Source organism: Dermochelys coriacea, chromosome 7 (genome assembly GCF_009764565.3).
Source record: "Dermochelys coriacea isolate rDerCor1 chromosome 7, rDerCor1.pri.v4, whole genome shotgun sequence".
Taxonomy (NCBI): Eukaryota; Metazoa; Chordata; order Testudines; family Dermochelyidae; genus Dermochelys; species Dermochelys coriacea.
The window spans coordinates 82,089,530-82,112,312 of record NC_050074.1 but is presented as its reverse complement, the minus strand read 5'-3'; the positions used below and the strand labels follow the sequence as shown (position 1 = coordinate 82,112,312).

General features: G+C 38.4%; 1 protein-coding gene across 3 annotated transcripts in view; it reads right to left on the bottom strand.

Annotated features, from left to right (window-relative positions):
- Positions 1-22,512, bottom strand: part of TET1 (tet methylcytosine dioxygenase 1) — a 108,412-nt gene extending 85,900 nt beyond the window's left edge. For 2 of the 3 annotated variants that reach the window (XR_006282869.1, XM_038409181.2), the window contains exons 1-2: positions 20,815-22,512; positions 14,180-14,230 (exon numbers count right to left, since the gene is read on the bottom strand). Coding sequence is in view for 2 of the 3 variants with exons in the window: in XM_038409181.2 (XP_038265109.1) it covers positions 14,180-14,230; positions 20,815-22,512 (1,749 nt within the window). In the remaining variant the exon portion in view is untranslated. The remainder of the gene's footprint in view (positions 1-14,179; positions 14,231-20,814) is intronic. The other variant, XM_038409183.2, reaches the window with a different exon arrangement.
- Between the last annotated feature and the right edge of the window lie 271 nt (positions 22,513-22,783).

The window sequence follows — 22,783 nt, the reverse complement described above, 5'->3', positions numbered from 1 at the left end:
CGCTGACAGCGTGCTGCACATTGCTGCCAATGATGGAGGCTTGTGCAGTATTTGTTGGCAGACTGCCATTAAATATAGAACAACAGCTAATTAGAATTTATGGGCCCACCTACTTGCTGATGCTCTATGTCTCAACATGGACCTCTGGCAGTTTTAAGTAACTATATTGCACTTATGTAATGGCAGTGAATCTGAAACTTTTATATCTTGTAGTAAACTGCATATTTGCTGCTATGTACACTGGCTTATCTATGCACTTCTTTGCTAAGATATTGAACTGGGCCCCATGACAATACATTAAAAAAATTCACATGCAAAATGTTCTGCTCCTCAAGACGAAGATATGTTATTCTTTTGACGCTGCCCCAGTATAAGCTGGTGACACCCCCTCCAAGGTCAGACGATATTAAAATAAAAGAGTATTTCTAAAAATTACCAAAGTTCTATATCCCCTTACCCTAATCATTTGGGAATATTTCTTAATATCACACAGAGAAGGAGTTGTGGAAGTCTTTTAGCAGAGGCGAAGGTCAGTTTGTGAGTGTGGGGGAGACTTGTCCTGGGAGTGGAGGAGGCCTTTGGAAGCAGAAGATGATGATCAGATTGGTAATACATAGGTAAGATAAGCTGCTGAAGGGGTTGGGATGATGGTGTTTTTCACTGGGGGGAGAAAAGGGGATGCCCTCACTCATGACCTTCCCTTCCTCCAGGATTTCAGAAGTATCTACCATTGCCTATTCAAATATATAAAAGAAGGTACATTCAACCAAAGTAAATAAATAGATCCACTGTCCTCCTCCAATCACTTCTCTTTACACTTGTTAGTTCTACTTTAAAAAAGAAAAAAAGGATAAGAGCTCAGAGCTAATCTTCTACCTACTCTCAGGATGGACTCTACAGCTCCACCTGGAAAGTTTGCTCAAGCTGACAGAGTTTACATTTGCAGTACTTAGTACCCTTACCCCCCCCCACCTGCAAAGAACTCTCAAAAAAGCTTGAGTATTAAACAAATTGGTTGGAGATTTGGAAAACAGCAGTCTGCTCCTGTTTTTTCCCTCCTGCATAGAAATAGAGCAAGAAAGGGCCAGCAAGAGGTTCACACATTCAGGGTATGTCTACATAGCACATTAAGATCAGGCTCTCATTCAAGCTCCCTCCCACCTGCAGAAAAGACTCAAGTCGGGAACTCCTCTGGACTCGGGTCTACAGACCCTGCTGGGGGGGTGGGTCAGAGCCCAAGTCCCGCTGTGATCTAGGACAAAACCCAGGCATCTTGCAGTATGGATGCAATTCAAGTCTAGGTTGCCAGGCACAGGTCTGTAGAGTCTGCCAACACTATCCCACAATCCCTTGGGGCTGTACTTCCCAGTCCTTCAATCCCAACACTTCCCACTCGCTTCCCAGGAACGAGCAACCTCCTGGTTCAAATGCAGCTGCTCAGCATTTCATCCTTAATTTCCACATGGTCTGCTCAATTGGAAATACAGTCAGAGTGTGTATTTCATCCATTGCTTGCTTTAATATTAGAGTCCAAATTACAGCGGGAGGCAGTCTGTCTGTGTACTTGTAAAGAGATTGTCCTGCATCTCCATGTCAAATCAGCACCTTGTTGACTTTACCACGAATGTTCACCATTGCTGACTGAAAAGGAGTACTTGTGGTACCTTAGAGACTAACAAATTTATTAGAGCATAAGCTTTCGTGAGCTACAGCTCACTTCATCGGATGCATTGCTGACTGGTGATGAAAGTGAACTTCTCACAGAGTAAGAACTCCAGATAGTAGATTATGATCCAGAGTAGTCCCTATGTACTAGGGCTGCCTCTAACTCCCAAGCCCCCTCCATTCTGAAATGTGCTGGTCAGCCACTAGATGCCCAAATATCTCCTTCCAGTACATGGATAGCTGTTCTCCACTGGCCTGAAACAGAAGTTCATGCTTCTATCAGAAACCTCCTCTCAATCAGTCCTGCCTGAAAGGACTGAAAAACCATGGCTAGTGACTAGACTGTTCATACTTCCTCTCCACCCCCAGAAAAAATGAATGGGATGTAGAAATAATTTAAATTTAATTTTCCATGTGTATCTTACTATGATGTGTGATGAATTTCTTTGCTGCTCCAAATGATGTCTGAAATGGCCAGTGTTTTTTGTGTGAATAAAATAAAGCCCATTGGTAAAAAGTATTATCCTTTGAACTTGTATTAAAGTGGTCTCTTTGACAGAGTGGAAAATGTAATTTTTTAATCATGGTCAGACAATAACATGGTCTCTCTTTTTCCTTTCAAGGTCCTTTCACATCCACAGGACAGACACAAAGCATCAGCAACCTGGAGGAGCAGTCCCACCCACTGCAGGTAAGGAAAAAGAGATGAGCTGATGGAGGAGATTCTAGATAAAACAAATTGGCACATAGAGTTACAGAAGGACCAAATGGAGCATCAAAAGAATAAAGATGCAAGAAGGGTGGAAAGAGAGACAGAGGCTGCACAGAGCTAGGAGAGACTGGTGGACAGATTCATGGAGCATGACCTCAGGTTATGAGTGTAGCAGAAGGACCTGTTCGACTTGTGCTCATGGCTACGAGAGTGCAGGCTCCACAGCACCGTCAGCTCCTGCTCCAGCCCCGTGCCCCAAGTCGCCTCCATGCTATTGTGTCCTGCAGACTATGGAGTTGGACAATTCAGGGGGTGCCACACCACCACGGAAAGTTGATTTGCCAACTCCAAAGTGGTTAGCCACAGACCTGAAGCATTTTGTGGTAGCCAGCTTCCGATGTGCAAACACAAAATAGCTTGGCCAGATGTGTTTGCAGGCTAAAATTACCTAAAATACTTCTGGTCAACTCCCGTGGGACAGACAGACAAGTTCTCCTATAAGCCACTATGAACCAAACCCTAGAGCAGGGTCAGCAGGAGAAGGCACTAGAAATCCTGGGATATGCCCAAGTTCTGACTTGGGTCTGCATAGTGCAGGATGGATGCACCAGCATGATTGTGGGGCCCAGGTTTCCAATGGAGTATGGATGCTCAAGTGTGGGCTTGGAAACACTGAATGGGCAAGCGTGCATCATGCAGACTCAGGTTTAGTCTGTTGTGTAGACACACCCACACAGGCTTCTGTGTCTGATTCGCTTCTCACTTGTACCAGAGTAAATCCAGGGAAAACATATTTGAGTCACTGGACACATCAGTGCAAAGTTATTAATGAGAGGAGAATGAGGCCTACAATCTCTAGCTTCCAACTCACTGCCCATGCAAGCCCATGTTCCCATGCAATGACCTGCAGCAGCCCCTGACATTCATGATTAACTTGGAACGCAACTGCCTCTGTATGCCACTTGCCCACCTCACGGTTTGCTTCTGCATGTGTTGAAACAATGCAAATTGTTGGTATGATCTGGAACACAAGATTAGAATTTGAAATGCCCCAGTTGGCACACAAGGAAGTCAGAAAGTAGCACACCAGGTCTCACACCAGTGACAGCTGGGACCAGAACTCAAGTTAGATATGGAGGAGCGGTCAGGCAACTGAGGATGCAGAAATGGAGACAATCTCTTAGTTTCAATATAATCAGCTAGTACACCAGTACATCCACACATTGTTGATAAATGTGCTCACTCTACCCTTGAAACCCACAAGGACAATTGATTTTACTTATACAAAATTGAGTTCTGTGTACCTCATCTGTGATCTACGGAGCAAAACCTGTGCTAGTCAAGGAAAGGAGTCGCATTAGTTCTTTCCCTCCCCATTCCAGTTCAAACAGTGAAATAAAATATTCCAACTATATTTCAATTCCAGATCTCACCTTTTTAAAAGTTTTCCTATCCTGCATCTGGGACTCAGTCTACCAGAAAAACATCCAAAGCATTTTAGGACATGCAACACCCAAAAGGTTATGGATACTGGCAAATCTATTCAGCAAAAAGGTCCCCTGATGTAGGACTGTATTTAAAAAACAAAATCCATGGTTCCCAACCTCTTTAGGTCAATGTTGTAATTCCATCTGGGAGGCAGAAAGTTCATGCAAATGACCTCTCAGTGTACTCTCCCCACTGCTTAAATCTTTGGTTACTGTATATTGTCCTTAATGGGTGCTGGGAACAGACTGCAGGAAAAGGAAGAGGTGGAGAAAGCAACTCATGGAGGATTTGAAGACTAAGAGGAAATACTGGATTTTGAAATGGAGCATTTCCAGTAAGGATTACTGTAGAATTTAGCCGTATAGAGTGGAAATCTGTCAACTTCATGTAGAAAACAATAATTTATTTTAAAGAAATTTAGACTCAAGAGAAGGCCAAAATGGACAAAACATTGGTATTGGCTGCTTTTAAAGATAATAAATGAGATCACCCACTACCTGAGAAAAAGGATAATTCCTAATTTACAAATGTGACATTTTATTTTTTTCTTTCCATATTATGAAAAACAGAAATGTAAAAACCAACCTCACACCACACTATTAGCAAACTCTTCCTACTTTGAAGTTTCCAATACCCTTTGTCTCCTCTTAGCAAACCAGTTATCTATCCAGGAAAGAGTGGAATGACAATAGATCTGGTGGAACAGAACTTTTAAAGCAATGTCAATTCACATATTTATATTTTTTGGAATGGAAATACCATTCAGAATAACTCTCCTCATATTAATATTGATCTGAATATTTTAAAAAGGTACTACTATGTATTCAGATATAACACTGATTCTACTTGCTCCTTCCACACAAATTTCATATTCATCCCTGCTGTCAGGTCCTAAATGTTTAGCTTGTCATCAGACAAGTTTGCTTCCTGTGTCTTTGGGGCCAGTAAATTCACTTGAACTCACCTTCAGAACACTGCCCAGATCTGACACTAGACTGCCCCTCTGCCAAAACTTTCACTGATGCCTCCCTTTCTTTCTTTCTTTCTTTCTTAATTAGTAATTCTAGAAAGTAATTCTTTCTTAATGGCCTTCAACTCCCCTACGCTCCAGGTTTGCCCAAAATATAGTGTTTCATCCCATCCATATCTGGATTAGGAACACATCAGCCAATCCCCAGAAATCTTCACTAGCTTCCTGTCCATTACAAAATCCAGCACAAATTCTCTGTAGCTATTACCTCCCTCCCCGTCTTTCCAATCTCATCTCCATTTTATTTATATTCCTCAAATAGCAAGCATCTTTCCCCAGCTTGTCTCTCCAGAGAGAGAGAGAGAGAGAGATGTTTCTTCCCAGCTTCTTTCACTATTTGGAACCATTTCCTCATGCATGATTTGGTTTTAAAAAGAAAAGAATTAGAGAACCAATTTCTTTTTTCACATATAGCTCCTAATTCTCTCTCTAAGGGCCTGATCCCAAAAGGTGCTGAGCACCCACAACTCTCATTAAAAACAATAAAAAGAACAAGGAGTACTTGTAGCACCTTAGAGACTAACTAATATATTTATTTGTTAGTCTCTAAGGTGCCACAAGCACTCCTCGTTCTTTTTGCTGATACAGACTAACACAGCTACCACTCTGAAACCTGACCATTAAAAACAATGGGGATTTGGTGTGCTCAGGACCTCTCACAATCAGGCCTCAAGGGCCTGATCCAGCTACCCTTCTTGCTTAATTACTTCAATGAGACTACACACATGAATAAGGTCTACAAGATCAGCTCCTAAATGATGATATGTATCAGTGGTATCTATGCTGTAGTTTGGAGCCATTTCTGGCTCCCAAGAGTCTAAATTATTGCCCTCAAAGTAACAGCAATAAGGAGAAAATTTGTATTTGGTTATGAATTAAAAATGTGCACTGAGCTTTACAATTATTTCCATCAGACCAATTGCTACATTAGGTAGATAGGTGGCTTCCCTGCCAGGTTAGAGAAGCCTCAGGGAGAGCAGGATAGAATTTCAAATAGCAAAGGATTGTGCTCCTCCCCCGATAGTCAACAAACACACAGCTCAGGACAAGGATAAGAGAAGCTGAGCACAGAACTTTATTTCTACTGGAAGAGATACTAATGCAACCTAATGTCTTGTCTTCTTTTTACAACTTTTTTTTTTTAAAAACATTTTAGCATTTGTTTTCTAAACTGAAATGCAGTGAAATAAAAGCGATGCTGACAACACCGGAAAATGTAGTGTTTTGTTAATCCATAAAAGAAATGTGGTATGATCAGTAGCAACGTGCATTTCCTCACATTACGCTCCTAATATTCTTTAACTCAAATTTGGAGCGATTTTACCTCTAGAGGCCAGAGAAATGCAGTCTCTGTATCCAGCCATTCAAGCTAGTTTCTCTGTCTACACGTTTATAGTGTCCATCACAATAGCATGTGAATACACTGTTTGGCTTGTCTACTGAGAATGCCAAAAAGCATGTCATCAGGTAGGATAGTCAGCATATTGTGGATCTGTGTTCACTAGGAACAGAAACCACAATTCACTTTATATAGTTCACCAAACTGGCACCAGGTAGAAACAATTTTCATTCACTGTCAAAAGAAAAGGAGTACTTGTGGCACCTTAGAGACCAACAAATTTATCTGAGCATAAACTTTCGTGAGCTACAGCTCACATGCATCCGATGAAGTGAGCTGTAGCTCACAAAAGCTTATGCTCAAATAAATTTGTTAGTTAGTCTCTAAGGTGCCACAACTACTCCTTTTCTTTTTGCAGATACAGACTAACACGGCGGCTACTCTGAAACCATTCACTGTCAGTACATCTTAGATTTGAACTGGTGACTTAGAAGTGACATAGTCTACCTTCTATTATCAAAACAGTGAGCCATCTAGTTCCTTAATCCAAATACTTTTGAATCTGGTTACGTTACTTTTCCTTTTTCTGTTCTGCCACTAATTTTATTATTTATTACTCGTTCCATTCCAATAATGTACTTGGCTCCAATCTACTTCAGACACAGACAATACATATTAGGCATATTAATCTATCTACAGACTTGAGAGAACTTGTTTTATGTCATGAAAAACAGATCTCAAATACACACTCTTTTCCAGGCCTGAACAATTTCTGTTTATAGCAGTGCTCTAGTCTTGTTTTTAAAAGGTTAAAATGAGGGCATTGTTACAGTTTCAGTAAGGAACAAACAAGTCAGTGACAGATAAATTAAAAAATTGACTATAGATACTTTAGATGAAAAAAAAATATCATGGGACTGACAAGGTGTCTGTCACCAATCACCTACCTTGTGTGTTGCTGCACTTCCCAACATCTTTCATCTGTATTTTGTCTACTTAGATTGAAAGATCTTTAAAATATGGACCGTGTAGTCTTTTATATCTCTAAAGCAGCTAGCACACTCTTCATGCTGTTTCCATTTTCTATTGCACTCTGCTGGGACTGAACCAATTACTTTCACTTTTCTTTTTAACTAGTTTCACTCTTACGTTCTTATGCACAAGAACAATGCTGTAAGAGTGCAGGACAATGCTTATTTGTATAAAAATTAAACTCTTTTGGATTCATGGAAACTTTTCTTTCAGTCATAGGTTCCTTGAATATTTTATTTTACAAAAACTAAACTTTGGGTCATGTTTAATTGGACAATGTTGATTAAATATAACAAGACAGACACCAGAAATGAAACAGCAGTATGTATAAGTGTTCATAATCAGCTGTCTAGGATGTGACACAGACTACTGACCACTGAACTATCACTGAAAATTCTAACATTTCATTTCTCCCCCCCCCCCATGTTGAATCATGATGGCAAGGGTGGGTGAATAGCTTTTAAGCCTGGGCTGTTAAACCTAATAAAAAGTGATTCCACTTAATTTATTTAGATATACCATACACAGTACTTTAGTATTTATTGTACTATGCTTTGAAATACTTCTATGGATTTGTATATTACAAAATGGGAAATGACTGCGTTGGAAGGAGTACTGTGGAAAGAGATCTGGAGTCACAGTGGACTACAAGTGAAGTAACAGTGTAACACTTTTGCAAAAAAAGCAAATATCATTCTAGGATGTATTAGCAGGAGTGTTGTAAGCAAGACACAGGAAGTAATTCTTCCGCTCTACTCTGCACTTATTGGGTCTCAACTGGAGTAGTGTGTCCAGTTCGGGGCGCCACATTTCAGGGAAGATGAGGATAAATTGGAGAAAGTCCAGAGATGAACAACAAAAATGATTAAAGGTCTAGAAAACATGACCTATGAGGGAAGATTGAAAAAACTGGGTTTGTTTAGTCTGGAAAAGAGAAGACAGAGGGGACATGATAACAGTTTTCAAATACATAAAGGGTTGTTATAAGGAGAAGAAAGAAATTTTGTTCTTCTTAACCTCTGAGGAAAGGACAAGAAGCTTAAGACAATGGGCTTAAATTGAAACAATGGAGATTTAGGTTGGACATTAGGAAAAACTTCCTGTCAGGGTGGTTAAGCACTGGAATAAATTACCAAGGGAGGTTGTAGAATCTCCATCACTGGAGATTTTTAAGAGCAGGTTAGATAAACACTTGTCAGGGATGGTCCTTGATAATACTTAGTCCTGCCACGAGTGCAGGGGACTAGACTAGATGACCTCTCAAGGTCCCTTCCAGTCCTATGATTCTATGAAAAAAGAATTTACTTAGTAAAAGCCTCTCTGTATAGGTTAAATATCCTGCATTAGTGATTGATTTAAATCCTGATGCCTTGACACAGGCAAGACTCTTAATGAAGTAATAGGAACACTGCCTGAGTAATAACTGCAGGATCAAATCCTTGGTATATTTTGTCACCGAATACACTAACTCCGAACAATATTTAAGGAATAAAACAAACACCAGAGATGAAATCTGTCCCACTAAAGTAAATGGGAGTTTTGCCTTTGACTGCATCCCAGGTCAGCTAGTGAAGACAATAAATGGCCTTCTTAGTCAATAGAATAATATTAGTTTAAAAGATTAATAAAATGCCAAAACCAATTTTCAGAAGTTTGTCTATTTTTTAATGCATAAGCTTGTGTTTATGGATTTAAAGATATACAAAAATTTACACCTCATTTTTGAAATTTGTAAAGAAATTTGAAATGCTCTTCTGTTTCAGGAACATTAATACATAAATTTTACAAGCTAAGTAAAAGAGAATCAATCTTTTTATTGAACATTCAATAATAAGTGCAGACAACATTAACAATACAGTTATTTGAGTTAAAAAGTTTAAGTTTATTTTGTAACATAATTTCATTATGAATTTCTAATGATACATGAATTGTGAATTAAGCTTTAATCTTTCCCCATGCCTGGACATGTATTTCTTGTGAATTTCCTTTCAGCAAATTAGCTTCCTTTTTATTTAATACTAAAAGTCCAACACCATTTCAGAATCATGACAACATTTTCTATGAAATTTTAGAAGTATATTTCAGAATGCTTATTCTTCTAAAATCATGCAACGTTTTCAGCTCTTACCCTGCAATGTGACCTAATATCGTGGACTTCTGCATCCTTGAAAAATACCACTGAAGTAAACGGGACACTACACAGGAGAAAGGATCTGTGTTTGTGGTTTAGTTGGGCTGTTCACAGAAGTAAAATTACTCACAATTGTAACTGTTGGCAGGATCAGGGCCTCAGTTATACCAGTACAATCCCACTGGCTTCAACTGAGTAGCACCAGCGTAAAGGGAGGGAAAAAATTAACCCATAAAATAACAGAACACCATCAACTTAAAAATAACATGCTTCTGAAAATTTGTTACCTATTATTGTTAAAAGCAACAACTAGTTTACTATAAACGGAAGATCTCAGAGGAAGAATTTCCCCCTCCCCATTTCTTTAATTTGCGCATTTTAAAACACTTTGTATATTGTTAGTTTTGCTCCTTCGCATTATATACTCAATTGTTTTTCCCTTTTATTTGTGTGCCATTCACACAGTAAAAACAGAGCAAAACTAAAAACCACAAAAACTGGCTGAGAGATCTAAAGGCAGAAGTAGCAGAAAATTTCACCAATATTTTTTAGTTGGCTAGATTTTAAGTTGAGAGTGTCCTTTTAAAAACACAAAATGTGAGATAGTAATTTTCAGGATAGTATTATATCTAACTGTGTAGCATCATTCTATCTTCCTCCTCTGTAAGATTCCATTACAGTGGGGCTCCATCCATCAAGTTGTTGATATCTTTAAAAAAAAAAAAAAAAGTAATAAAAATGAATTACTTCCAGCTCTGTATTCTGGCAGACGTTCTTCATTAAAAACATATCATATATCACAAGTTGGAATAAATGGCTTAAGACTAGTTCAATCCAAGATCACTAAAAGCATGATCACATTCATTAGCAGCTGCTTTTCTTGTCTTCTGTTAACATTTATATCTCAGAAATGTGTATCATGTGGGGTTTTCTTAAAGTAACGTAGCTAAAATTGCACTGTGACCAAGGCTAATAGAAACCTTGTCATCTTCATATTTGAAAACAGGTTCTATGTAGACACACAGAGACTTATGCATGCATAGGGAAGGAATGAACCATTTTGTACAAGTGTGTTAAAATATATATTTGCATCATTCATTGAAATGTGACGTTTATAGTATTAGATACAAATAAACCAAAAGTGCTAAGTATTTAATCATTGCTTGCTTTTTGCTTAGCTTAGATTGAACTGATTTTACAGAATTCAGCAATCACTGGTTCTCCCTTTTCTGGCACACATGGAATATACTTAGGGTGTTTATAAACAAACATGTGAACAAACCCAAATCACAAAGTACATTCATGCAGTTGTAATACTCACTTAGCAGCATTTATATTATTGTTGACTCTTGTATGAATTCTGGATCCCTTTCATAGGCTCTTCCTTTATTATCTCGATCAATGTAGAAAATTTCTGCGGCCACTCAAAAGGTAACATTGGCATTGTGGAACCTAGTGACAAGACCATGGATTGTACTTCTTCATCAGCTGTTGTTCTGTGCGTGGCTTCCTCACTGTTCCACTTCTATCTGTATTGATAATACCAGTTCTCTCTGACAATATGATGCCATATTCAGTGTTTGTTTCTTTTGATCTGTGCTTTCATTTTACTAAAGCATGATTGTAAACATTTCCTCACTGTGAAACAGGGTGTATTATACACAAAGTGTGGGAGAAATACCATTAAATAGGTAAAAGAAAAAAACCACTCTCTCATCCTTCCGTTTGTGGAAAGGTGTAAATGAGTGTGTCAACAGGTACCAGGTACCTCAATAAGTCAGAGGTCCTCTTGCATATGTTTTCCATTTATGTACCAGAAACAAAATACAAAAGGTATTTGCTTCAGCAGGAAGACATCATGCAATGTTTGCAACCAAAATTGTAAATACTCTCTTTTTGGTTTTAAACAGCTATTCCCACAAACCCACATTACTTTTGTCTTCAATGAGTGTTTGTTTCCTAGAATTTACAGTCAGATCATTTAGATTTTTATTCACACATCTGTACAATTAAGAAAAAGATAATAGAATGTTAGTGTCAGAAAAATTAATTTTGAAGTGACTTTATATGATAACAAAATGGTAGCAATAAGGTATAAAAATAGTAAATTCATCGAAGTAAACAAAATCTACACTAGTGTAACATTATGTCCCGTATGTGAGGTTAATGCTTATAGCAGTGCAAACTATTTCCAGCAAGCAAATACGTCCCTATTTGGAGACATTTATTTTCTACCAGGTAGGGTACTGTTATTAAGAAAAGTGGTAGTCCCAACAACTTTAATCTGAAAGACACATTTAATTGATTAATCCATATTTTCTTTAAACATACATGTAATTATATTTACAAGAACTACATTTCATTAATATCTAAGGCTGTGTCTACACTGCCACTTTCAGCATTAAAACTTTAGTGGTTCAGGGGTGTGAAAAAACACACCCCTGAAAGTCAAAAGTTTTAGCGCTGAAAAGCTCCAGTATAGACAGTGCTTTATCGCCGGGAGCCGCCGTCCAGCGATAAAGCTACCACCCCTCTTTCGGGGTGTTTTTTTTAAAAAAAAAATTGCTGTGAGGGCTCTCCCCCCGCAATAAAGCGTGTCTACATTGCCCATGTCACAGCGCTGCCATGGTCATGCTGTAATGTGGGCAGTGTAGACATACCGTAAGAAAAATTAGAAACACAAACTATCATATTCTTCCTTAGAACAAAGAAAGCTACAAATTCTCCTTTAAAGGAAGTTTATATTACTATTAAGTCAAAATCACATTGCAAGGAAACTCCTTAAACTGCTAGTAGATTATTATTTAATTTTAAGTGTCACTTTCTGGATTCATACATCTTCCATTAATCATTAAATAAAAGCTTGGTGTTATAATTCAATACATGTTACTGCAGAAATGTTTATTATGGCATTTCAAATGCCATCAACTGAAAAAGGAGGGGCAGAAAAAACTACCATACCAGAGTATCAGGTATCAGACTGTACATGATGTGTATTTCATTTTGGAAAGTTTATTGCAGCTGATATAAAGGGAGTCTAGTTTTGTATTACATATAGTGAAAAACAATATCCAGTACTTTTAGAAGAATGGCAAACACATCCAGAAACACACTACTTGACATAAGCCAATAACAAATCTGACCAAATACAGATTCAGTAACCATGCACTAGGAGTGAAAACTAGAAGACACAAAGTACAGTATAAAACCAGAGAGCAATAACTGTACAACCACTTCAACAGAGGAGAGATCAAAGCAGAAATGCACTTTCTAGTCCAAAGCTCAACATATGATAGTATGCATGAAAATATTTCCTCAAATTATCAATAAGATTTTCCATTAAAAATCAAGGATGAAAAACTGTGCATAAATCTGTAAGAAAGAAAAGGGCCAACAGAGACAGGATCATGCTCTATAGCAACCTGCCACCAAATCAGAAACAGACAATGACAAATGAACATGAGATAAAATCTTAAACATACTGTGAAGCCCTACCCTGGGCAGATATTCAATACAATGCATCTGCCTGTAACAGAGACCAGGCTTCTGTTCTTTTTGCACTTTGACAACATTGCTGTAACTTGTCATGTCAACTAAGTATTATAGAATTGAATAAAAATTAAATTTATGGAAAGACATCATTGTCACCAACAGAGGAAAAAAATTCACACTACAATCAAACATTTTTCACCACGTATTTTCTACAATGAAATCAAGTTATAATTCTGAATATCTCTACAAAAAGCAATTATTAAAATGAAAAATTAACACATGATTACGATTTAATGAAACATGTTAGTTCTATAATTGATTAATTCATTTAATGAATGGAAGGTGGAGCTTTTACTGCTATTGTACCACCACAATTACTAACATAAAAGATGCAGGAGGTGTTTTAAAATGCACATTCAACTGCTTCCATATTAAAAAAGACCCCTGAGGTTAGACACATTTGCAAGTTAAATAAAACTCAAAAACTCTGTTCTTTCCTTAATCTGAGCATTTTATTTAATGTTATATTACTGAATAAGTTATAATTCCTTTATACAAGTGTAGTTTCTTGTGAACCATTTATCATGCAATAAGTGAAATAGGTGAAATTTTCCTTTTAAAAATGTCCAAATTTATAAAATTACATTTTATTGTATTGTACTTTTACCAAATTCCTCATGTGCCAAAGCTTTTGCAAAAATATATATGTCTGGTGAAACAATGTTTAAATAAATAATAACATTCTCACACTTAAGTGCAGTTTGTAGGATAAAAAAATATATAGCATGTTTATGTAAGGTCCCTTCATTTACTGTACACAAGTTCTTACTATCCTTTTTAACTATTTTGTAGTTTTAAAATAAGAAAAGAATTCCTGCATAAATATTTCTGTATATATAACTTTTTAGTAAAGATATAGTTCTGACTTCAAATATTTAAATTTCAGATCCCATCAAACCTATATGCTGAAAAAAATCACCAAACTTTTACTCTCAATATATAAATATTAAGCTATGACTAAATTAAATTTGAATTAATCTTCAACACATTGGAAGAAGGTAAGCTTTGTATCCTACAGACTTGTGCAAAAAGATTCAAATATGTACATAATATATAGACAGAAAAGAAAACCTTCTATGCTTTTAAAATGAGCTAATCCTCTGAAAATCTGGAAAGAGCTGATTTCCAGCAGTTAACCCTTTGACTTCCTATTCCAAGTGACAATAAAATACGGTTTAAAATGGGAAGGGGGGAGAGGAGGGAAGTATTATTAAAGCAATGATTGGTTACCTTTAAAACTCTTTGCTTTCTCCTCTGAGGCCTTTTGTTTTCAGTTAGCACCTAAAAAAATATCAAATTGCAGAATAAAGTTTAACTTAAAAAATTAAATCCCCAATTTTATTAGAAAACTGTAGTACTGTAAATACCCATAATGCTTTATATGCAGCATTTGAACTGATGGAGACTTTACACTGTAAAGTCACTGCAACCAAAACAAAAAGCTGTGCTATAAAAACGTAGCAGGGAAAGACCCTTTTCCCCCCTGAAAGTCTGCCTTAATTAGGCTCTGCATTCTTCACAGCAAAAACCCACGAGGTGGCCATCTTGCTTCCTTCTGCAGAGGAAACCTCTACAGTGTAGCACTTCTTGAGGCTGCTTTTTGGGTATTATTATCATGGTGTTTAAAAGCAGCAGCCCCTGCCTGCCAACGCTGGGGACGTGCTGGGCATGCCTCTCGCAAAAAGAGCTCCAGAAAGGGCCCAGCCAATGGCAAGGCGAGGCCAGCCGCTCCAAACTGATCTTCCCTGCCTAGCCCTTCCTAAACAAAGGGTCTCCTATGTGGGCTTTGCTCTGAGCAGAGGACACGGGGGCAGGCACAAGCTGCGACATGGATTCGCGGCGGCGGATCCGGCCCAGCGCGGCGCGCACTGGAGAGGCTGAGTTCGCTTCCCCAACGCAGCGCAGCGCAGCGCAGCGGCCGGTCTCCCCGCGGCCAGCGGTCTGGCCCGGCGCGCGTGTGGGGACGAGGCGACGAGCCTGGGTCGGCGTGAAGGGAGCCGGGCCGACGGCTTGGCCCCGCTCCTGCCGCCGGGGCGCGGGCTCCGCTGGGCGCACCCCTCCCCCGGGCAAGGTACGGCGCAGTTTGACTTTATAAGGCAAGGCTACATATTAACGATATTGAAAGGAGGCGGAGGTGAGGCGAGGACACGGTCCCAGGCTGGACAAGCCCCCCTCGGTGCAGCAGGCGCGTTGCCCCCCCCCCCCCGCTCTTTGAGGGCTGTCAGTCAATGTCTGCTGCTGCCGGGGGCCCAAGGGGACGCGCCTTCCTTTGCTAACACCCCCGCCCCGTCCTGGCTCGTGCCCTTAGGCTCAACACGGGTGGCTGAGGTTTGTATTTTTCAGGGAGTCTGTCAGGAGCCCCGCCGGAGCAGCTCTCAGGCCGCTTGGGCCCTAGGCAGGCCCTCCCCTCTCGGCGCACATCAGCTTTTATTCAATAGCTCCTCTCCTTCCACTTTGCTTTTAATACATGACCTAATGACCGAAAACCGTCCCTGGATAGTATAGGGAAAGAACTGGATTAAGTACTCGAGGAAACTACTTTCCACGTGGGTCTCAGCAACAGGCACAGAAATTTGCAGACCTCTCTCATTAGAATTAACAGAAATCTATTTTTTCCTTTTAGAAAAGGGAATCATTTATTGCACATAAACTAGGGCCTAGATCCCGACTGTGATTGATGTCAGCGGGCTCTGGAACAGACTGGGACTCATCACACCGCGTTTGATCATTACAATTTATTGTTTACTTAAAACTTCACTAAAGAATTTTCAATTAATGTCTCTCAACCAGAAAACGGGCTGTACATTTGTGCACTGCCTCTGGAAATAAAGAGAAATTTACATCCAATAGCAGTTGCAGCAGAGAACTGCCTGCATTTTGCATCTGCAGTTGAATAACACATACAAATCCAAGCATATACATGTCTAGCTACTTGATTGTGGGTGTAAATGAGGCAGCTATGACTGTAAACATGGAGATTTGCATCCACAATCCATTTTGAAATGGATCAGTTAAATTAGAGGTATTGTTGCCATTTGTTTATTGCATAATATGAGCTACTTAAACCCTCATTTGTTTTGATAGGAATGGGTGACATAAGGTAGTCAAGTTTAATGTTATGTTAAAATACACGTAGTAAACCATATTAAAAATTATAAAGATGTACACATGCAGTGGTTTAATTCTGTCTAATACCCTCAGTTACGTAAGATATTATGGTCCCACAAAAACATATTTTCATTTGTTTAGAGCCACGTGTTGTTCACTTTTTTAATTCAGGCAATCACATTAATTTGTATGTGCAGCAAGAAATAGAGCTGATAAGGCATAAGGGTAAGCAGGACCATCCCCCATCAGTTAAAAAAAAGTTACCCACTAGTATTAGAAGTAACATGTAAGATTATTAGGGTTGGCAGGAAAAAAAAAAAAAAAGGATAAATATACTATTTTCTCCTAGTTTGTTAGCTATGTGCATTTGAGAGTTCTTGGTGTACAATTAGTTTCACTTTCCCCTGTTTGTGCGGGTTTTTAACATTAAAAAAAACATTTCTTCCCTGTTGTTAACATAAACAAACTGTAATTGAAAAAAATGGCACAGAGGCTTAGAGGCAGTTTCAGTGTTCAAACTATTTTTAAATCATTCTTTGAAAATGATTAGATACCAAGTTCACAGCTTCTCTTTAATGAATCATCTCCTCATCTTCAACACTCAATACCACATAGAATACTAAACTAGTGAAAACTATAATTATTTTGCATGTACACTGAATGCCAAATCAAAGCAAGTTACACAACTTTGTCGCCTTGCCACTTGAACCTGATCTGCAACTTATACCACCATTTACAACACTGCTGAATTTTGCTTAGTAGAACCTACAACATGTCCAAACAACACAGACATACATTGAGACTCAACAGCAACACAACAAACTATTGAATGAAAGCAAATAACCTGTTTTGGTAGAGGACAGCTGTGAAATAACCCAAAATATCTATATTGCATGCAATTTGTATTAGAATGAAAACAAGACAATTTAAAAAGGTACATAATAATACTTATTCATAATAAAGAGTTTCTGTAACATTTATTGTGAGATTTATTAAATATAAAACCTTTATTGTATTTTTAAAAACTTAGCGCAATATTTATTAAATATAAAAATTATATACCTTTTAGCCTATATATTTAAGATTCTTTCCTTTGTACTACCAACTCGTAACAAAAATTAATGAATCCATCAGAATGAGGTGTATTACATAAAACACAGTTGTGCTACACATAGAATCTATGAACTGGAGCCCACAATGCTTTAACCAGATTTTCATGATGTCATGTCCCTGCAAAATCTATTATATCCCTCAAGGTAAAGTATTCCTGAAAGTTTATGTGGATGCTATTTCAAAGAGAGGTATGCATGCCCAATATAGTTTTCAAATCTTGTATCTCAATTAGGTGCAAATTAATTAAAGTAACAGAATAGTAACTAATATTGGCTCCAAATGTGAAAATTATTCTCTCTAGGTTGATTGTGCATGCATAACGGCACTCATATTTTAGACTTCAGGCATGGACTCTATCAGCTGGGTCTTGTTGTCTCTAAAGATAAATCCATATACGATCTTAAAAGTCATCATTCCTTTGCACTAAGCAAGGACAACCAACCCATGCTTTGTATCTTAAAGGCATATCCTGAAGTATTTCCACATGCAGACTTTCACGGATTTCAGTGTGCATTTTGTGATTGGTAGAATGTAATTCTAGCACTTTGTCTAGTTCAAACTAGAAGGGAGAATCCTTCTTTTGAGGGAAAAACATCTTGCATAAAATGTAGTTTAAGGATGAAAACAGCTATCCCTCCACTCTCCAGTGAATCATCTCAAGAAAATACTAACATTCCACCTATATGAGCGACAGACCTATGACTCCTTGCAACCAGCACTCTACTGAAACTAGCCTGATTCCCTTCTTTAAAAAAAAAAACAAAAACAAAAAAAACAACCCAACCAACCCTGGACAGAGTCCTAAGGCATTTTCCAATTCCCATCCACTTGAAAAACAAAACCTACTCCCAGAGCTGTCTTAAACCCTTTGCCAGCAAGGGATTCCCTTCTGAGCAGCTAACATGTCTACCTTATCTGAAAAGTTTCAGAGTAGCAGCCATGTTAGTCTGTATCCGCAAAAAGAATAGAGACTAACAAATTTATTTGAGCATAAGCTTTCGTGAGCTATAGCTCACTTCATCTGATGCATTCAGTGAAAAGTACAGTGGAGAGATTTATATGCACAGAGAATATGAAACAATGGGTGTTACCATACACACTGTAACGATTTATTAGTGGCCATGCGAAGGAGGGCTTCAGAGAGCTCGGCCAGAGAGAGAAGTAGCTCCAGCCAGTCTCAGTTGCCTGTGCTGACCGTCGGGACGAGTTGGTAATAGCTCACCTTACCTGATCACTCTCATTACAGTGTGTATGGTAACACCCATTGTTTCATGTTCTCTGTGTATATAAATCTCCCCACTGTATTTTCCACTGAATGCATCCGATGAAGTGAGCTGTAGCTCAAGACAGCTTATGCTCAAATAAATCTGTTAGTCTCTAAAGTGCCACAAGTCCTCCTTTTCTTATCTGAAAAGTAACTTTTGAGCATTGCAAGATACTGCTTCCCCTCTCCCACCACCCTCCTCAGGATTCAGCACCTCTACATTATACTTCTAGACCCTGCCAGATATTTATATTTCAGAAATACTGTTCAATTTCTTTCAGTTTCTCAGACAATTTTGTATTATAGCAGGATTTGTTGTTTACAAATATTCAAAGTAAGAGTCTCTGTATTTCATTCAAATATAATTTTACAAGAAATTATCCAATGGTATGTTCCCCAAGGGCAGTAGTACACATTTTGCTCAACACAATCTTCTGAAACTTTACAAGATCAAAAGTATTTCTTGCCATCTGCTTGAAGAAGCAAGGCGGCCTTTTGGGTTTTAGTTTTAAAACAATTGGATATGCACAGTATAAAATATACCCCTTTTTTTCTAAAAGTACACCAGAAAATGAAACTGCTGGAGCAGAGGAACATAAAGGGAATGGGGATATAATTAAGAAGGCAAAGAGAGGGCTTAAAGAAAACGAGGTGAAGAAGCAAAGCAGGAATACAAAGAGAAGGTCGGACTATGCAAGAAGAAAATAAAAGAAAAGCATGTTTAGCCTGGAAAAAAAGATTGACAGAAAAGCTGGAATTCATCCTTTCCTTGAACCTGCCTCTGCCAAAATCCTTTTTCATGCCTTAATCACCTTATTATCTCATCTCCTACAATGCTGTCTTTTAAGATCTTCCTAAGTCCATACTCATTAAAAATAAGGAAGAGCATAACGTTGCTGCTACATTACTCTTCTGCTGTAGGAAGCAGGGAGTTTCCCCATACTCCATTCTCTTCACTGGCTTGTTATTCGTTGATCTTTAAATCAAATTCTAAATTGGCTTTGCCCCAATTTGTTTATTCCTTTTTTAAGTTCTCAGAAGGGATCATGTGACATGCATATAGTAAACCTCATTCACAGTGAGCTCTGAGGCCAGCTATTTAATTTTGTTTATCTCCCACCCCAACAGTATATAAAAACCACACAGACATCCCATCCATCCACTGGTGTAAGGATTTTCTGCCTACTTGCCTACTCTGAAGAAATGGAATGGACATGTCTGTAAATCTTGTAGGTTGTGGGGTGGAGACATACAATAGAAGTTTTCCCAAGACACTGTCATCTATGCTAAATTCATGCTTGATGCAAGAGTCAAAACAGACTTTACCCTACCTTTCTGCCTCCTTCAACTTTGGGGATGGCCAGAGGTGAAGTTGGTCTCCACCACAAATAGAGTAACTTCAGGCCTGCTTTAACTTACACCAACTAGAACAGAGATGACTGGAGAAACTAGGTGGGAGTAGTGAGATCATGTATTAGAGTCAGAGGATTCGTAACGGACAGATAATTCATGGGGCTAGGGTAGAAGAGGAAGTTCGGGGACAAAAGATACATAGATAAAGGGAGTTCAAGTGAGGGAGGATGGAACAGGGGGGAGAAGAGAAAAGACAAAGAGATTGAGAGCCTCCAGAAATGGCCGAAGGCTTTTAGGATGTTTGGGGAGTGGAGAACAGAAACTTGTGAGAGGGATGAGCAAGACAGACCGACCACTGGGACTGAAAGAGCATAGAGGGAACAGAACAGGGACCAGAGAGGAGATTGGGGAAATAAAGAATATATGGGCAGGATGAGGTAAGTGACCTGGCTGAGTAACCAGGAATGAGTGAGATGCAAGAAACAAAGGGACAGGCAACTAGAAAGGAGGAGAGATTTACAGGAGAATGCAAATTAGAATATGGAGCCAGGGGGTTTTGTTGTAGTTTTGTTCGTATTTTATTACCAAAATTCTTCTATAATTCCACATACAGAGCAAGCAACCTCCTGTCCTAAAATCCAGGCATTTGCACTTGGTATTTCACAATGTGGTGAGGGGATGATCCTGCCCACCTCAAACCTTCCACTTAAATCTTTATTACTCTCTCCTGCCCCTGATTAGTTTACCTATCTCTGGGTCTACTTTTCCACATTGGCCAATGTGACCAGATTTGCAGGTGACTAAAACTTATGCCCAACTCTAATTATATGAATGCATGTGGTATGAGCAACAGAAACACTGGCTCACTCTAATCTTTAAGGCTTATAACTGGAGAAGTATATTCAACTGTTATGGTTAAAATTTTATCTAATATGTTGTCCAAATCTACAGAATGACTAATATTTTTAAGAATTTACAAATGGACCTCAAATCTTACGAAGGTGTATTGTTTCTGTTTCTTGCTTACCTCAAAAGGTAGCGTTATTGGTGGTGGCGGCTTTTTCAGTTCTTCACATTTTCTCTTTTTACATATCCGGTGACTTGTTTTGCGTTTCCTGCAACAGCTGCATTCCTCACAATTAGTTTTCCGCAGACAAGGTTCACATACCCCACACCGTCTTCGTTTCTTTTTTTCCAACATAGGGAGCAAAGATGAATATGAGAGAGGATAACTGTAAACTGGGTTTGTAAAGGAGGATGGTTCTGAAGCCTCAGCAGAACCGATGCTATTGCTCTTGTTGTCCTGAACTGAGTTCAAGTTTATTCCAACACTTCCTGATAGTAATGAATCCTTATGCCGCAGTTTTGAATCAGTTGGTGAATGTACATTTCTCTCACTGTCAGAGGTAAGAGTGGAGCTTCCTGTGTTTGAGGACAACCCTGAAATAGAGCGTTCAGAGGAATGTCCAGTATTTTCTTTGAAGACTGCAGTTGTTGTAGAGACTAAGGCTACTATGCTTTTTTCTGTGTTTGATGATGAAATAGGGACATAACCTGAGTCCAGAAATAAAGTTTCTTTACCAATGTATTTAACAGGCTGCTGCACTGCAAGATTAACTGGTTCACAAACTGTGACTACATTTTTTGTGTCAGATTCTGAATCATCTCTTTTACAGCACAAGTCAGAATTTGAGTCAGGTTCTTTATTATCAGGCACCAAATCCAAGTCAGTTTTTATGTGGGATCCAACAAACGAGCCCAAAGCTTCTAAATATACGATTGAATTTGATTCAGTGGTAACTAAAGAGTCAGAATTTGAATCAGGTTCTTTATTAGCAGGCTTCAAATCTAACTTCATCTTTACATGGGATTCTGCAAATGAGCCTGAATATTCTAAATGTTTTTTTGTGTTTAATTCAGAGGTGATTATAGAGTCAGAAAGAAAAGGTGCGGGAACAAGCTCAGAATTCTGAGTAAAACTTTCGTCTGAGCTTCCTGTATTGATCTTACTTGATGTCCACCCACAGGGCGGCTCTTCACACTCATACTTCTCTTCTAATACTTCTGGATTGTAAATGTTTGGTAGACTCTTTGAAATGGAGACACTTGACTCGGGTCTCCCTATCTTTTTGTCTTGACTGTCACATTTAATGGAGGGCTCAATGTCTGTATCACATAGAATGTTGAGAGGGGTTAATTCATTTTGTGCTGAATCTTGTTTCGAAACCCTTTCAGCAGCTTCAACTTTTTTTTCTTCCAATATAGTAAGGGTTTCTTGTTCATACTTGTCCGTTTTTTCTAATCTTTTCTGTGCTGTAACTTTCTTTTTTTTGGTAATTACTGCAGTTTGGGACAGTCTGTGAGAGAATGATCTGCTACGAAGAGACATTGTAAAGCCATTGAAGTTTAAAGAATCCTGGTTATGAAAGAGAATATTATCTGTTTTCTCCATATTTACCCAAGGTGTTCCAGATAAAGCTCTAGTTACACTACTCCTGAGAAATCTAACTGATGAGCTCAAAGGTGGTTTCTTTTCTTGTTGCTTTTTCTTTATATCATTTTTTTCTTGCATTGACTTTTTGCATTTTCCAGAACTCACAGCGTTTTTGGAATTCTTCTTGGCTTTCTTTTTCACTTGGCTAGATTTCTTTTTACCTTCACTGGTTTTCCTTTTGCCTAACTCTTCCTTTTTGACTAATCTGGAAGGTCTGGCGTGGTGAGCCATGTCTATCAAGTAGTTGATATGTAAAAGGAGTAGTGGAAAAAATCATGGGCTCTTGAAGGAATTTTTCACTTCAACAGAAAATTGCATACTCTTATTGCTGTTCTCTGTCATAATACAGAGTTGAATCTGAAATAAAAAAAAATTTTTTAATTTAATCATAAAAGTCTCAGTTAAAGCTAAATATTTAAACCACTGAGGCAAAAATTGGACTATTTGAATTTTATCAAATATTAATATCTCATTAATGTTATATACATACACAGCATATACT